Source organism: Panthera uncia, chromosome B1, assembly GCF_023721935.1.
Source record: "Panthera uncia isolate 11264 chromosome B1, Puncia_PCG_1.0, whole genome shotgun sequence".
NCBI classification, from domain to species: Eukaryota; Metazoa; Chordata; class Mammalia; order Carnivora; family Felidae; genus Panthera; species Panthera uncia.
The window spans coordinates 37916038-37934636 of record NC_064811.1 but is presented as its reverse complement, the minus strand read 5'-3'; the positions used below and the strand labels follow the sequence as shown (position 1 = coordinate 37934636).

At 37.7% G+C, this 18599-nt stretch overlaps 1 protein-coding gene across 3 annotated transcripts in view; it reads left to right on the top strand.

The window, feature by feature from the left end:
• The window catches only part of GABRA2 (gamma-aminobutyric acid type A receptor subunit alpha2), a 122801-nt gene that overhangs the window by 41420 nt on the left and 62782 nt on the right, over positions 1-18599 (top strand). For all 3 annotated transcript variants that reach the window (XM_049630456.1, XM_049630455.1, XM_049630454.1), the window contains one exon: positions 7796-7863. In XM_049630456.1, the coding sequence (XP_049486413.1) occupies positions 7796-7863 (68 nt within the window). The remainder of the gene's footprint in view (positions 1-7795; positions 7864-18599) is intronic.

Here is an 18599-nt window from a genome sequence, read left to right as displayed (position 1 = left end):
GTTTCTCTCAGAAGCAGACTCTCAGGTAAGCATTAACTTTGGAATTAGTATCAGGAGGTACTAGAAGAGGAGACAGCTAAGCAACACAGGGAAGAGAAAGGACCCAAAACAGGGTATGCTACTGAGCAGGTTACTGCTGAGGGCAACTGGGGTTTAATTCCCTCTCGCCCGCTGAGTTTTCTAGGAAATGGTGTGGGACAGGACTGAGAGTTGTCTCCAGTGAGGAAGAGTGAAAGCTGCGTTCTATGTCCTCCCACTCCCATCAATCAGTGATTGATGGTTGTTCCCAACTTCCCTGCAATTCCAGTCTGGCCTGCACAGCCAGGGAGAGCCGTGAGGCAGAGAATCAAAGGTGCTCGCGTCAGAATACCTTAGCTCTTAGGAGAATTGTCATTGTCAAGGGAGTATGGACAAAGAACTGGCAGCAGACATCACTGTGGTCTTCAATGCATAGGTACTGTTTTAAATGTTGTTACTATAATTGCTGAAACATCAAACTTTTTGCTGGAATCTTTATCTATTATACTGAGAATGAGGTACAGATATTTTGCACATAACATTTCTCTTTTCTCCAGTAACTTACTTTACCCTCCTGCCACCAGACCTAAAAACCTACTTCCATTTATTTCCACACTGTGTTCACTCCCAATGTAATCAAGGATATTCCCTCCTCCTCCTTCTTTCTGTGTATGCGTTGTCAGTCTCTTTTAATGCATGCACTGCCTGCTTACTCAGAAATGTTCCTCTATCACTGATCTTTTCTCTCTACCTCAGTCCCTCCATCTGTATTGCCATCTGCTCAAACATCTTCCACCTTAAACAAGCAAACAAAGAACTGTCTCTTCCCCCTGCACCTTCCTCTGTTGCTAGAGTTCTCTTCCCCTTTACAGTCAAACGTCTTAAGAGTTGTTTAAAATCACTGCAGCTTTTTCTTCTTCTCTCCCATTTCTCCTACTCCATGTTGGCCTCTGTGCATATTCTTTCCTCCATGAATGGCCCCCATGTCTTCAAATGCAGTGAAAATTCTAGACCTCAGATTGCTTCGTCTTTCACCAACAGTGACTGTCTATCACTCCCTTCTTCATAGGGGTGTAAATTGCCTTTCTAACACTCCTATCTCTAATCTTTCAGACACCATATTCTTCTCTACTTTTGATTCCATTGCTTCTCTGGATTCTCCTTCCTGGCTAATCATTTTCTTTTAGGTGGAGTGTTTTGTTCTTGTTGTTGGATTTTTTTTTTTTTTTGGTGCCTCTTAATCTCCTTTTTCTATATTGCCTATCCTTCCACCCACCATTCCCCCAGACAACTACCAGTTTGTTCTCTGTATTTGAAAGTCTGTTTGTTTTCTTCGTTTGTTCGTTTTGTTTTTAGATTCCACATATAAATGAAATCATACAGAATTTGTTTTTTTCCTCTGTGACCTATTTCACTTAGTGTAATACCCTCTAGGTCCATCCATGTTGTTGCAAATGGCAACATCTTTCTTTTTTTACGGATGAGTAATATTCCATTCTTTATATACACCACATCTTCTTTCTCCATTCATCAGTCATTGAGCACTTGGGTTGCTTTCATATCTTGGCTGTTGTAAATAATGCTTCAATGGTCTTACAAAAATACTCTAGGGGAATATATTTGTATTGCATTTATAGGACATGAAATTAAATAACCTAGATGAATTGGACAAATTCCTAGAAAGATTCAAACTACCAACACTCACTCAAAAAAATTGAAAATCTGAATAGACCTAAATAAAGAGATAGAATTAATAATAATAATAATAATAATATACAGATTCTGTCTTAGCAAATTACAGGTTTATATGGCTTCACTGATGAATCTTGCTAAACATTTGTAGGAACATTAACACCAATACTTCATAAATTCTTCTTTAAAAATAAGAGAATACTTATCAGCTCATTCTTTTACTCCAGTATTACTCTGATACTAAAATAAGACAAAGGCATTACATGAAAAGAAAACTACAGACCAGTATCCATTATGAACATAGACATTGAAATGCTCAACAAAATAGTAGCAAATTAAATCCAGCAACATATAAAAAATTATGCACCCAAAACAAGTGAAACTTATTCCATGAATGTAAATTTGCTTTAATACATGAGAATAAATTGGTGTAATATGCCATATTAATAGAATAAAAAGGGCAAATAATTTATCTGCATATTCCATAAAAAGTATTTGGCAAAATCCAACACCGTTTCTTCAGTTTAAAAAAAAAAAAACAAAACCTTTCTATGAACTAGGAATAGGAATAGAAGGGATTCTGTTCATATGATATGTCCACAGTAGGTAAATCCATGGAAACTGAAACTGAATTATTAGTTTTGAGAGCCTGGAGGAAGTAGGATAGGGGATGTGTGCAAGGCTTCTTTATGATGATAAAAATGTTCTAAGGTTAAGCATGATCAAAAGATCATGGATTTTCAGACACCAGGTGAATTGGGTATTTCCAGGAGTCTTATATGCTCTTATAGCATATTATCATGTCAGTAATTGTGTATTTATTTGATTTTGCATAGTATCTCTCCTCAATAGGCTATTGCATTATGATAGCAGATGCAATGTCTGCTTTAAATGACTCGGAACTAAGAATGATAATTCATGTATTAATTTATTTGAGAAAAATGTATTAAGAAAATGCACTATGCCAGGGGTTGTTCTGTGCTAGGGCTTTACTTTTCTAAACAAGCAGAAGTCCCTGTCTTCATGGAGTTTAGCTTCTAGTGGGAGGATGTAAACCAGTATTATCTGATAGAACTTCCTGCAACAATAGAAATGTTCATCTGGGCTGTGCAATGTGGTAGCAATAGTTACATGTGGATGAAATGTAGCAAGTACAACTGAGGAACCAAATATTTTAACTAATTGAAATTAAATTTAGATAGCCACATTTAGCTTGTGTCTACCCTATTAATGGATATAGACAGTAAACAGTGAACATAAGGCGGTGAACATGTAAAGCCAGGGAGAAACATTGTGGACACTTGCACTTTAAAATAGGATGGTAAGAGGGACCTCATTGAGGATGTAATGATTTCCAGTCCTCTCTCATTTGTTTTATGCCCTACAATTCTATGGCAACTGCTCATTTTCAGGTTCTACAGGTCCTTTGTACCAAACAAAAGGTCCTATTTCAGCATCTTTTAACAATACTACTGGGGCACCTGGGTGGCTTAGTCGGTGAGCATGTGACTTCTGCTCAGGTCATGGTCTTGCGGTTCTTGAGTTCTAGCCCCACATCAGGCTCAATGCTGTCAGCACAGAGCCTGCTTCAGATCCTCTGTCCCCCTCTCTCTGCCCCTCCCCTGATTGCACTCTCCCAGAAATAAAGATTTAAAAAACAAAACAAAACAAAAAAAAAACAGTACTACTTTACAAAACCCAAACTTTATTCTCTTGATTTCTTCTACACTTTCCTTTTCTCAATGTCATGTTTTGTGTCATGTTTTGTTTTGCTTTGTTTTGTGTTTTCTTTCTTTAGCTACTGCACCATCTTCCAAACTGGATACATTGTCTTCAATCTCCATTGATTCAGGAGAACCACATTAAAAATGTAACATAACATTTCCAGTATAATAGCCTTGCAACTAACATTCTCCCAGAGTCCTTCAGTGAATTACCTGCTGCCATATATGTAGAGAGAATATTCTCATCTTTGTGGCACATTGTATCTCTTTTGATACAACATCTGTCTTTCTTTGCAACTGATACCCCACATTCCTACACATGTTAACTGTCTTCAGGAACCAAACTTAGCTATTTGCAAAGGATTTTTAAAAAGTGAGTTTGGTTTTTATTGTATGCTGCATTACTCAATGAAGAACAATTTTATCAATGAATTTAAGCCCTTCTTAAAACTATTGATATGTTCATTTTGGATAGCCTTCAGGGCCATTTTTGCTGTTTTTTATGAAGTATTTCAAACATTCAGTAGAGTATAGCGAATAGTATCATTTATTTCATGTCAAGCTTCATCAAATCTTAGAATTTGCCAAAATTAAGATGAATTTTAAAAGAAGGAAAACAACAGAATATATTAGAAACCCCCTCTGTAACCTTGTGCAGATTATTCCCTTCTCTCTCCCCAGTGATAGGTGCCTTTCAAATCCTGAATTTGATGATTGTTCCTAAGGATCACACCTTCGTTAACGTTTACTGCGTGCATTCATTATTTCTCCTCAAGTACCTAATATTAACCTCGTGTTGTTTTGCCTTTGGAAAAATCTATATAGAAGATCCTCTTTGGCATATTATGCTGTTGGCATTTCTAAGGCCAAGAATTTAGCTTATAAATAATTATTTTGAGGTAACTCATGGTATACATTTCTGTTAAAAGTCGCTTACTGATCAGCAGTTAAGTCTTTGTTTCCACTAAAATAGTGCTTTCTCTAGGTCTATTCTTCCCTTTTCCTAGATTTAAATTTTCTTCACTGGGATGCAATTTCATATGCTTTCAACCTCCCTCTGTCAGTGGATAGTTTGGGCTCTGTCTTCACTAATGACAGTGCCCATTTAGCTATTCATAGCCATTTGTAATGTTGATGAGATATTTGGGAGAAAGGTGTATAATCTACATGAACTATAATTAGAAATTATTTGTTAATTCAAACATAAAGCACCTAATATGTGGCAGGCATTGTGCTAAGCACTGGTGATAGAACAGTGGACAGAAATGACATAGTCCTTGTCTTTTTGTGAATCTGAATTGGGTTGGGGAGATAAACCAACCAACCAAACAAACAAACAAAAACCCTAAAAAATGAATACAAAAATTAAGGAATAAAAATAATGACAAATTCTAAAATATCTTATGAAAAAATTAAGTGTAAGAGGGAAAAAATGAGGGAAGTAGACTTACATTATACAGGGGGCAGAGTGGACCTGTCTCGGAGGAGAGAACATTTAAATAGAGACTTAGAGGCAGATAAGCAATCAACTAAGAAGGGAAGAGAAAGAGATAATAGTCAATGTGAAAGCAGTGAGTCAGGAGAGTCAAGGTGAAGATCTTCATAGTCCTTAAACTGAAGAGACAGGGGTTGCCACCAGATTTTCAGTTCATTTGCTTACTCTAATAGACAACTGTCCACGAGAATCAGAATATTATAGCAGGTATTAACAACACAATTCAACCCTGTTCTAAATCCATATGGGGGAACAAAAATTAACCAGAAGATACTATGGACCTTGACATATTAGTGTCACAAGATATCAAACTAACTTATACTCACAAAATCTCATTTCTTTGCTCCTCTTCTCCCCTCCCCTTCCTTCCTTTCCCTTCTCTTCTCTTATGGAAAGGCAAATTATAATCAACAACAGCATTTTGAATGTAGAACCTTAGAAAGCTGTGTTAGATGTATTAGATATCTGTAGTCATCACAGCAAAATGTTTTATTGTTTCACGTTTGTTGTTTACAACTCTTTTCCCACAACCAAGAATCACGTTCTCGATCTCAGACAGCTCTTGGGTATTCATGGTCCGTGTTTGCCTTGCTGATATTCCTTCTTTTGAACTTCTCTAGCAGGAGAATATTCCCTGCAATGCATACGTTCTTTAACTCTGCTTATGAAGTTAATAAACCATGAAATCATTTATTTAAGGTAATTTTGCATATCTGTGTCTTTAGGTGTTGCTCTTACTGCTTAGAGCTTTGAGGGTAATCTTATTTTTCTCTCTTTGGATTCTTAGCTGGCACTTTCCTGCAGCCACAAGGTACTGATAACACTCTTCTGTACTCTTTCCTTGCCATTTGGCATATAGGGAATATTCCTCATATCCTTAGCATGAATATATTCACACATTTTGTCATCTCTCTTCTCTAACTTTACTACTCCAGACTAAGGAGAGTAATTTCATTTGCCTCTATTTGGCTGAAGACTACCTCAGCATTTACGTTTTTCGTCTCTGGAACGTTTTAAATCGATATCTATAGTGACTAAAGTTGTATTCAATTGCTTATTGAATAAATGTGACAGTATTGATTCGGTATGAATAAGAGGAAAAAGCAAAGAAACCTGAGTCTCATTTCCGTAAGTTCTTTCTAATAGCACATATAATTCACGTCTAGGACCAGCTACGTAAACTGGTCCACAGCTAGGACCAGCCTAAAAAGACTAGGCCTAGTCCAAGATGAAAATGAAGGGCCCTTTATTCAAAAGATGAGTAAGAAATTTCAGGAGAGCAAAAACAGGACATTAAACCCAAGTGGGCTTTTCTGAGCACAGGGCTGTATGACACTGTAGGAGCTGCATGCCCATGAACTTGACCCTGTTCAGGTCTTTGGGGTATCTGGCAGCTGAGAATTAACTTTATAAATATATTTGTGTCTCATGTGAGTTTTATGGTAAAATTTCATGAAAACAGTTTTGGGAATCAACTAGGATAGAAAAATAATAAAGTTGAATAAATGCCTTTATTTAGAACACTACATGTTTTTGGTGCAGAGTATTACAGCGAACAGAAAGTTAATGAGAAAACATTTTTAGTTTCAAATGTATTATTGACTGTGGTTAGTGCTTTGGTTTATTTACCCTGACGGCTTAGGAGCCTGATTGCTTGGGTTCTAAAACCTGGCTGTTTTCACTCTACCATGTGGGGTCACTGGGCACATTTCCTTACCTTTATGTGTGCACATCAGTGTACGTGTATAGTGAGATGGTAACAGAGATACTACCTCGTAGGTCTGTCATGCAGGTTATTATCTTTCAAGCCTTTTGAAGCGTAAACATTCAAAGCCTCCTCTGTTACTTCAAAATCCTTTTTACTTTTAATTTTTGCCTCAGTAGAAACAATACCCCAAACTTTGTTTACTCTCTCTTTCATGGTGGTGAATTAGTGTCCAGCATAATATTAAAAATAGTCTGTGATATTGTTTGCGTGGAATTACAGATTTGACAGGAGAGGGGACACTCAATTCATGATAATAAAAATTAGGGATTTATTGTTTTTTTTAAATATAAGTACCTTGGAAGAATTTTTCTTTTGAAATCTTTTCCTTGAGCCTTTCCCCCATCACCATTTGGCTTATTTAAAACCAAAGATCTAAATACCTGGTTAAAAGAGCAGTCTAGTTAATTGTGTTATAGTTAATAAGTTGCATAACTTTTGAATCTAATTCAATTCAATCTTAGCATTTCATACATTCCTAAGGACATGTAAAGGCAAGTTTGTTTGGAAGTAATCCATTGTGATTAATGTGTTATTTGCTTTTATTTTTAAGGCACTGAATAATTATGCTTTTTATATTAATTTGAACTACTTCTAATGATTAATAATTCATTTTTATGCTTTACTGAGAAGATATACTAGTTTACAATCTACAAACTAAACCTGTACCATCATGAAATACCATCTGAAATATTTACTTTAAAAATAAAATTTAGGACTATATCAAACAGTAACCATACGAACCATACTTTATTTTTAGCACTGATAGTAAATTTATTGTAAACTAGTTCATCGAAGATAGATTCTAAGACAATTACTAATTCTCAGAACTATGTTTAAAACGAAATGCTCTAAATCCAGTGTAGTTTCCAAGTAAGAATGTCATAATACTTCTAGGCGTTTAGCATTTATGATTGTGAGAACCTATAAAATAATTGAGCAATGTAGAAATGTTTGTTGTTTGTGAAGGTTGAAAAGAAAGTAAAGAGCAATATTCCTAAGTATCACACAGCCTTCTAATCATTCCATGTACTTGACCCCTTCTCTTTCCGTGGCTCTCATTATGTATTATCTATGTTTAATCTCTTTTTCTCATGCCAGACAGTATTACTGAAGTCTTCACTAACATCTACGTGACCAGTTTTGGCCCTGTCTCAGATACAGATATGGTGAGTTTTTCATTAAATAGTATTTTTACTTCATAAAATGTTCCCGTTATATGGGGGGAAGTTAAAATAAACAGGCAATTTTAGTGTTGTAGAATTATGTGTCTGCCTATTTAGTCTATCCCAATACTTGGAGAATTAAAGATACTTGTTTATATCAATACACTACCCCTGCTTGAGTGTTTATATTAACACTTTGTATTTCATATTCTTTTCATAGCTTGTCTACCTAGCTACAGTGTGGTAAACAATTAGTTAAATAAAAATAATTATATTACTGAGGACCATTTTCTAGGATTCAAGGACCTGCTTGGAGTTTGATAAGTAAAATCTGGACAGTTTTGTAGACCACTGTCTATTTATTTATTTTTAATGAGATGAGTGTAAGAGGGAAATTGTTAAGTTGGGGTAGAAACTGGTGGGCTAGACACATCATAGATAATTATTGATTAAGCATAACAATTTTAGTATTAACTCTTCCATTTCTACTGCTAACTATAGTGCTCAGTTATAGAAATTTTTGTTGAAATACTTTTTATCCACCTTCCTTATGGCCCAGGAAGTGAGAATTAGAGGAAATGCCCTTATCCCTTCTTTGTCTGGTTACCCTCCACCATGTCACCCTTCCCTGACTTCTTTCTCTGATAACCCATGGGGAGGGATGCCAAATGTTGAGGTTTTTCATTGGAATAAACACAAAAACAAAGTTTTCCTTTAATGCGGACAATTATAAACGTTAGCCAATTCGTTGGGACCTCTCTACCTTTCCTTCAGGAAGCAGATTTGCTACTTTTGTCCTTTAAGAAATTTGCTTTGTCTTCCACCAGAATCACTTGTTTGACCTCACAGTACGTTTAAAAATTTTTAATGTTTATTTACTTTTGAGAGAGAAAGAGCACGCACTTTCACCCACATGCACTTGGGGGAGGGGCATAAAGAGGATCCAAAGTGGGCTCTGCCCTGACAGCAGAGAGCCCTGGGGCTGGAACTCAGGAACTGTGAGATCAAGATCATAACCTGAGCTGAAGTGAGACGCTTAGCCGACTGAGCCACCCAGGTACCCCTCATGGGCCTTTTCATAAATTGACTTGGACACCTGAAAATGAAAGGTGGCAGAGGGGTGATGATCCCCAGCTTTGGGGATGGGGTTGATACCGAACACTGGCAAGTCTTTGAGGTTCTTTCGTATTATATAATGTGCAGATTTAAGTGCTTTTTTCCCTCTTAACTCCAGGCCTTAGCCACAATTGTACAGCAACAGAAAAAAATACTACTCTTCAACATAATCCTCCTCCCTCCCTTGCAGTATCTCTATTGTGATCTGAAATATTAATCTGCCTCTTTCTACAGGTCAATTTTAAGTGTACAGGAACTTGAAAAGATGACAGAGACCTATTTAGCCTGAATACATCTTCCAAACGTTACTGGTTGGCTATAAAGACAATATATCTGTACACTTGGTCTCGGTAGATGCTCTCAAATATTAGAAAGAGAGAGAATGAGCACCTGACCTCTATGTGGAATCAGAGTCAGAATTTCGTCAAGCACTACACTGAAAAACTAGCAGGATAGTATATAAATGGAGGTTCTTTTAATGTTACTTTTGATGTCTTATTACCAGCCAAATCAGAAAGGCAAATAAGATAGGACCCCAAATATCACATTTTTCAATGTTGTGGATTTTTTGTTGTGAATATTGGTGCTTACAGTTACTTTTAATGTTTTTGCTTTTTTGTGTTTTTATTTTTGCAAAGTTTATTATTCTAACTAAAAAAATCAAAAATAGAAAAATATATACTTCTTTTAGACATATGAAATGTTTATTTTCTGGAGGTTTTATAAATTTTTTAAAATGTTTATTTACTCTTGAGACAGAGACAGAGCGTGAACAGGGGAGGGGCAGAGAGAGAGAGAAGACACAGAATCTGAAACAGGCTCCAGGCTCTGAGCTGTCAGCACAGAGTCCGAAGCAGGGCTTGAACCCACGAACTGTGAGATCATGACCTTAGCCGAAGTCAGACACTTAACCAACTGAGCCACCCCAAGCGCCCCTATTTCATGGAGGTTTTAGACACACTCACTCATATATTTTTGGCAAAATGTTTAAGTTGACTTTTTTCCAGTGGTGACAATGGATTAGACTAATCCTCCTTCTTTTTCTTCTGACCATACTGTGGGGTTACTAACATACATTTAGAAAGCAGGGAGCTTCAACTCAAAATGGATTAAAGACTTGAACAGAACACCTGAAACCATAATGCCCCTAGAAGAAAACATGGGAGAGAAGCCCTTTGACATCAGTCTTGGTAATGGTTTTTTGGATCTAACAACAAAAGCAAAACTTAACAAGTGGGACTACATCAAACTACAAAGTTTCTGCATAGCAAAAGAAGCTGTCGACAGAATGGAAAGGCAGCCTACACAATGGGAGAAAATACCCGCAAATCATATATCTGATAAGGTGTTAATAGCCAAAATAAAAACTGACACAACTCAATAGAAAAGAAGACAAACAATCCAATTTCTAAAAGAAGACCGAATAGACATTTTTACAAGGAAGACATACAAATGACCAACTGGTACATGACAAGTGCCCGACATCACTGAGCATCAGGAAAATGCAAATCAATACCACCGTGAGGTATCACCTCACACCTGTTAGTATGGCTGTCATTAAAAAGACAAGAGATAAGGGTTGTTTATGATGTGGAAGAAAGGGAACCCTTGTGCACTGTTGGTGGAAATGTATATTGGCGCAGCCACTGTGGAAAACTGTAAGAGGGTTTCTCAAAATTTGAAAAGAGAACTATTGTATGATTCAGCAATTCCCCCTCTGGGTATATATGCAAAGGTCATGAAAACAGGATTTCAAAGAGATTTCTGCACTCCCATGTTCATTGCAACATTATTCACAAGAGCCAAGATAGGGAAATGTTATATATATTATACACACATATGTAATTCATATAGATTTGTATATGAATAATATTTGGCCATGGGGGAAAAAACAAAAATCTGGATTTGCGGCAACAATCTGGACCTTGAGGGTATTATGCTAAGTGAAATAAGCCAGACAGAAGAAGACCAATACTGCATGCTATCTCTTGTATGTGGAATACATTTAAAAAAAATCTCCGGGGCGCCTGGGTGGCTCAGTTGGTTGAGCGTCCGACTTCAGCTCAGGTCATGATCTCGTGGTTTGCGGGTTCAAGCTCCGCATCGGGCTCTGTGCTGACAGCTCAGAACCTGGAGTCTGCTTCAAATTCTGTGTCTCCTCTCTCTCTCTGTCCCTCCCCGACTTGTGCTCTGTCTTTCTCTGTCTCTCAAAAGTAAATAAATGTAAAAAAAAAATAAAAATAAAAAATAAAAATATTTCAACCTCAGAAACAGAGGATAGATAAGTAGTTGCTAGGGGCTGGGGTGGAGGAAATAGGGAGAGGTTGGTGAGAGAGTACAAATTTTCAGCTACAAGATGAATAAGGTCTGAAGATCCAGTGTAAAACATGGTGACTGTAGTTAATAACACTATATTTTATAATTGAAATTAGCTAAGAGAGTAGTGCTTGAATGTTTTCACACACACACACACACACACACACACACACACACACAAAGAGAAATATAAGTTGATAGATGTGTTAATTAACCAAATGGGGGAAGCCTTTCACAATGTATACGTATATCAGTCATTACTTTGTACCCTTAATTATCTTATAATTTTATTGTCAATTATACCTTACTTAAGCTGAAATTTAGAGGAAAAAAAGACAAAAGGAAAAGAAACTGTGATCATTTGGTGCTTCATGCAGGAATTCCTTGCAGGCATTTGTTGGGAAATTTATGTTTTTTCTTTTTGTTTTTTTTTTGGTTTTTTTGTTTGTAATTGTTTAATGTTTATTCATTTTTGAGAGAGAGAGGGAAGGAGAGAGAGGGAGAGAGGCAGAGCATGCATGAGGGAGGGGCAGAGAGAGGGAGACACAGAATCGGAAGCAGGCTCCAGGCTCTGAGCTGTCAACACAGACCCTGACGCAGAGCTCGAACCCACAAACCGCAAGATCATGACCTGAGCCAAAGCCGGACACTCAACCAACTAAGCCACCCAGGTGCCCTGGGAAATTTATATATATATATTTTTTTACAAATCCTAAATTCTGGTTGAAGTCAAGTAAGAAAAAAAAATGGAAAAGCATTACGATTCTCCTGCAAGAATTAAAGCTTAGCATTCGACATTAGGAATCCACGGATGTCAAGTTGAAACCAAGAGCGGGGAGTGCTGACATGTGAAGTTGAAGACTGAAAGGTTAAGGTCAACATGCCCCAGAACTGGGCAGGACCATGTGTGAGTCAAGCAGTCATTATCTGGGAATCATAATCCTAGCAGTTACATGCCTTTGGTTCTGTTTGCTGCGGTCATTCTTAAAAATAAGGTACATATTAACAAGCTGATGCACAAAAGTTAAAAGTAAAAAGCTGGTAGCTGTTGTTAGGTGTGCAGTCATTAGCAGCAGAACAAATTTAAGCTCCTTCATCTGAGTTGAATTAAAAATTTTGCCCTCTTCAGTGAATCTAGCTCAAGAACTTTAAAACAATTCTAGCCGGCTCCAAATACGCTTCATATATGGGGGGCCCTGCCACACTTTGTATTAAACATTAAAATGCACTCAGGATCCATATGATATAGGTTAAATTGAGTTGAGTGGAATTGAAGTTGGCAACATTTAAACAAAATTACTTATTTTTATTTTTTTACTTTCCCTTTTCTATTTTGGAGTGTGTATGTGTGTGTGTACATGTGCACTTTTATATGGAGGTATTCCCTAAACTGAAGTACATATTTAACATCTTAGTAGGCTCTTGAGACACTTGAAGGCCCTAGACCTTTTTCCTAATGATACATTTTCCTTGAATTACCTAGCCTATTACGGTCTATGGAATTATTTTGGTTATGTCAGATTTTCTACATTATTTCCATCTTTATTCACCTTGCTTACTTAATCTTACCAATAGTTGGCTTGGAAGAAGTCTGATGAATTGCAAGACCACTGAGTGGGTACGTACTTATTCTGTCATCAGACCAGTTCAGTCAAACCAAAGGAGCTATAACAGAACTTGAACACACAAAATCTAATAAAATGAATTATTAGCTAGAACAGGTGCTTTAATAATAGAACAGGGTAGGGGTGCCTGGGTGGCTCAGTCGATTGAGCATCCGACTCTTGGTTTTGGCTCAGGTCATGATCTCATGGTTGTGGGATCGAGCTGTGTGTTAGGCTTTGCACTGGGCATAGATCCTGCTTAAGATTCCCTCTCTCCCTGTCTCAAGAAAAAAAAAATATATATATATATATACATATATATATATATATGTATATATATAATAAAACAGGGTAAAAGAAGACTCTAAGCAACACAGAACTAGCAAATTCAGAAAGCAGCATCTACTTCTAGGGGTGAAGCATCATGAACAGGCAAGGAACACACCCCCCCCCACACACACACACACACATGCACAGGTACACACATACTCTCTCACAAAAAAGGGGAGCCTGGATGGGAGCTGAGAGTTGATACACTGATAATTGGTGTACATAATAATGTGTGATATGGGAAGGATTTTGAGTGAGAGTCAAGAGGTATTTTTGTCAGTCATCAGGTGCTGTTTGATATTAGTTCAAATCTAAAGAAAGAAGGTGGGAAAAATTACAGTTGAGTGACCTCTATATACATATAACACATGCACGTGCGCGCACACACACACACACACACACGCATATTGTAAACCTATTAGGAAAGACAGAATTCAAAAACATATGCACATTTTATGAAAAGAAATTATTTGGTCTTCATGATAACCAAATGGAATTATTTTCAGTATTGATATTACTTTTCCTGAGAAGCAATATATAATGAGGAAGATTTTGAATTTGTGTTAGTATAGGTGGCCAAGAAATGAAACTTACATGTGACACTCTAAAGAGGAAGACATTTATTATATATGGAAGATGCACTTATATTACTATTACTCATATATACAGGTAGATATGAAGATATTTAACTCATATCTTATAGGAACAATTTGGTAATGAGAAAAAAAAGTAAAGAATAAGTCTAATTTCCCTTATAGTAGCTTAGCTGATACACTCATTTATTTCTATGCAGTGTGCATAGACCCAAACCCTTACGTCCTGTTCAGGTCAGTGATGCAGATTTGTTGTGACATTAGCCTGAGAGGAAAAAGCAGCATAGCAAAAAGAATTAAGAACCAAAAGAACAAACACACATGCACACACACACATACACACATACACACTGCTAGCTCAGAATCATTAACTAGTGTAATTGTCCAAAGAAAGTTGCATATCTAAATTATAATTAAAGATTCTAATTGCAGTGTCTGCAATTAAGTTTAAAAATCTTTTATTTCAACATTTAAAAAATGCATGAGTAAGAAGGTAATTAAAGTTGGGAATGTACTAGTAGCTGACAGTTGACAAAGTTTGTAGTAGGCATGTGCATTTTAGCAATTTGTAACTCACTCCTCTGTTGTTTTGTTTTTTCTTTTCTTCTTGGTTTCTATATAGGTCTTTTTTCATATTAGTAAACATTTTCGCTATATGTGCATATTCTTCAGGTTGAGCTACCAATTACTGCACTAAAAGCTAGACTAGAACCTCAGCCCAAACAATAATCTCTTGCAGTGCTAAGTGTTAGGGTTAGAAATCGAACAGTACAAACTTTGAAGTCACCTCCAGGTTTCTGAGCCAAAGTTTCCCATTAGACTGTTAAGCAGCAAGCAGTCAGGTAAGCTTTGACCTTGATTTGTTGATCATTTCAAAGTCCTTTGGTTGATACTTTTCTGTCTCTATGAAAACAGACTGCATTATCTCTTAGACTCCCCAGAAGCTAGTGAGATATAACGTATTCTGGTAGTTAACATCATAGGGAGGTTGAGAGTTATTAGATCTTGACATTTGGTCAAAAATTGACACCAGACTTAGGTGATAACCCTTATCAACTTGTTATTTGTCAGTGTAGCTAGATAAGGAGACCTGTTATAAACGTGGTGAATTCTGTATACCGTATCACAAGTAAAGTAATAATCTTTACTCACTTCAAAGCTAGCGTGTAGAATTTGGTTACTGGAAGGGTATTGATATTTGGAAGGATAGAAATTAGACTTTGAGAGCATTCATTTAGTCAGTCAATATTTTTCAGTATCGTCTTAAAGGTTTATTTGTTTGTGTGATGTTTGTTTTTTAGAGAGCGAGAGAGGGAGGGAGTGTGTGTATGTGTGTGTGTGTGTGTGTGTGTGTGTGTGACAGAGAGAGCAGGGGAAAGGGGCAGAGGGAGAGGGGCAGCGAGAGAGAGAAAGAGAGAATCTCAAACAGGCTCCAGGCCCAGCACGGAGCCAGACAAAGGGGCTCAATCCCACAACCTTGGGATCATGACCTGAGTCAAAATAGTCAAACGCTCAACCGACTGAGCCACCCAGGTGCCCCTCCTCTTAGAGTTTTTAATAATGTTCCTTAAAATGTTATTCAATAGGCACTTGGATTGGACTGTTTCCTGAGCTCCTTCTACAATCTGTGCGATCATAATTGCTAGTTGTGTGGGATGCCAGTCTGCATTTTAACAGTTTAAGGTATTTGATTTTATGCTGAAGGCAGCAACAAGCCATTTTAAGGTTGGGGGGGGGGTTGGGGTAATACAGAAGGCATGTGATGGAGTCAGATTTTCTTCAATCCAGTAATTTGTAGTAGAGGATAGGGAAAGGAAATGATAGTTTGAAAGCTGTTTTATTCCGCTCAAGAATGACTCTGGACTGGGCCAGAATTGTGGTCCCAAAGATGGAAAACCTGAAAAGATTTATTAGATCTCCACATGATAGAATCTGTAAGACTGGGTGATCTGTTGGATGTAGGAGTTGAAGGAAAAGCACAGGATGAAGGCCTGGGGCATTGGGTTGATGGTACCACTCACTGGGATATGACAAACAGCAGGAAAAAATTTAGTTTGCTTTTGTTTTGGTGTTTGGGGAATGAGAACGTATGCCTTTGGTCACCGAGTTAGGGTCTTTGTGAGAAATGTAATTGGAGATGTCTAAGTGCAGGCATATATCCAGAGCTCAGAAGAAGGGCTGGAGTGCAGATAGTTTGGGAAGCCATTTGATGGTAATTGAAACCATGGGCATGCATAACATTGGGCAAGGAAAGAGATTTCAAGTGAAATGCTCATCATGCTTTCACAGAAACTCTAGAATACAAGAATATAAATAAGATTTTGGGGGGGGGGCAGAGGAGGGGCAGAGGGAGATGGAGAGAGAGACTCTTAAGCAGATCCCACTTCCAGTGTGGAGTTCGACATGGGAGTCAATCTCACGACGGTGAATCATGATCTGAACCGAAATCAGGAGGTGGATGCTTAACTGACTGAGCCACCCTGGCACCCCAGAGAATAAAAAAAAAAAAAAAATTAAAGGAGACTGAGAAGCAGCCATGGATATCTGTCAACATGAAGGGGGATTCTCTTCTCTGAAACAGACTATGTTTTGATCCTTAACAGCAGAAGTTAGAAACTACTGACTTTTATTCCTCCTCAGATGCAGTGATGTGCAATAGTCATATATTTGTATCACTTACAGGCTTCTGTCAAGGTAGGATTCTGTATACTGAAGGTGGTATTGTTTGTTCCGTAATGAGAAGAACCCAAGGGTGTTGCTCAGAGTAAAACCTTGGGGGTGTGGCAAAAGTTTCAGAAAAGAGGGCAAATAAAGGCCGTGTGACTAGTTTGACTCCATCCTACCTTCTTGCAAGAGGGAGGTTTCAGGAACCAAATACTTCAAGTCGCAGGTGTCTTGGCTTCCTAAGTAGAGGGGTATTGCTTAATATTTGCCCATTCCTTTTATAAACCAAATAATAAACAGCTGTGATTGCTGAAAATGAGTGATTTTTTTCAATTAAAATCGCTGAGGTCGCGTATTCTTTCCTCAGGTTTCAAGAGTGGAATCTGTCTTTTGGGGAGAGCCACATAGAACTTGTTTGCCTTGGTCAAGAATAATGGATATTATCTATTGGGGCTACTCCCATACATTTTCCCGGGGTTACCGTTGCATGTAGATTGTTGGCAGACACAGAAGGTCTCGGATCCCATGGTGAAGATTTTCCCAATGGTTTCCCACAACACCAGGAGAAAATAGTTTAATGCCAAATGCAAAGGATCAGTGCAAAAGTAGGGAGAGAACAACAGTGTCATGTGTTGTGGTAAAGCCAAGAAAAGGATTCAAATGTGTCATTAGATTAGGAACAAGGAGGTATTTGCTGATCGTGGTAAAAGCAACCAGATTGCAGTGGGTTGAGCGTGTGGGAGGTGAGGAAATGCAGAAATTGTGGGGGCAACATTTTTAAGCAACATGGTTGAGGAGAGGAGGCGAGACAGAGGGCAGTAGCTGTAAGGCATTATAACTATCGGTGAGGATTTTATTTTTAAAGACCACATTGAACTTCTCACTGTTTTCTGAACATGCTATTATCTTTAACAACTCCGTGGAGATGTTTTTCACTTTTCTTGTTAGGCTTCCCTTCTCCTTTGCCAACTGGAGATCTTTCATTTATTCAAGGCCAAGCTCAAATTTCATCTTCTCTGGTGTCTCTGTCGGCTACTCCAAGTAGGGTCAGTCCTTTTTGTCCTTGTGTTCTTTCACAGGGTGTTCACACGTTTTTATGTCTTTATATACTGGAATATAAAAATCTTTACATGTCTTTCTTCTTTACCACCATCAGAGTGACTACAAGGCATGAGTTGTGTTTGTTCATTTCAGCAAGATTTACTAAGTACATGCTCTGTGTCTGTCACAGTGTGGGAGCTGAAATACCTAAGTATAACCGTGCTTATCCTCAAGTTGTTCACAGTGATGTGGGGAAACAGCTAAGAAAAGTTATCAACTCTAGAACAGTGGGATCACGCTTTTATTGAAGTACTTATGGATTAATATAGAGCAGAGGGGATGTGGGTATAGGATATCTCTATCTGAGAAGGTTTCCAGGAAAAGAACATAACCAAAGAGGACAAATGAGGGGAGAGTTTTAGCATAAATTGGAAGGGCCGATTGAATTTAGTAAAATGCAAAAATTCAGTGTGACTAGAGCTTGGAATGCTTCAAGGGATTTGGGGTGAGATGAGGCTAGAAAAGAACTCAGAGCCAGATCACGAAGGCCTTATAGCCAATTGCCCAAAAAAGAAAGCTGCAAAACCATCCACAAGCGAAACTTTAAAACATAGTAGATCGCTTTTCCCAGAGCATTTGTTATGGCATGGCTTTTTTGAGATGTGCCAACATAACTAAATGCAACTATTGTACACAATAAAGGACTACTGTGGTTATTTTAATATAGTTACACAGACACGCGCATGTAAACATGCACACTTCACACTTGTGAAATTAAGGATTGGGGTATCACATGCAGGTAACTGGTTGCTGCAAGATATCTGAGAGCTTTTCTACCATCTGTCTGCTGATGACTTTCTCTTTATAGATTTAGAGTTGTTTTTGCCCAGAATCCTTGTTGCTACTTTTAATTTCTTTTTATTCTTATTTTTACTTATTTACTTATTTTGAGTGAAAGAGAGAGATACAGACAGACCGTCCCAAGCAGGCTCTGCGCTCCAACCCACGAACCATGAGGTCATGACCTGAGCCAAAATTAAGAGTTGGACATTTCACTGACTGAGCCACCCAGGTG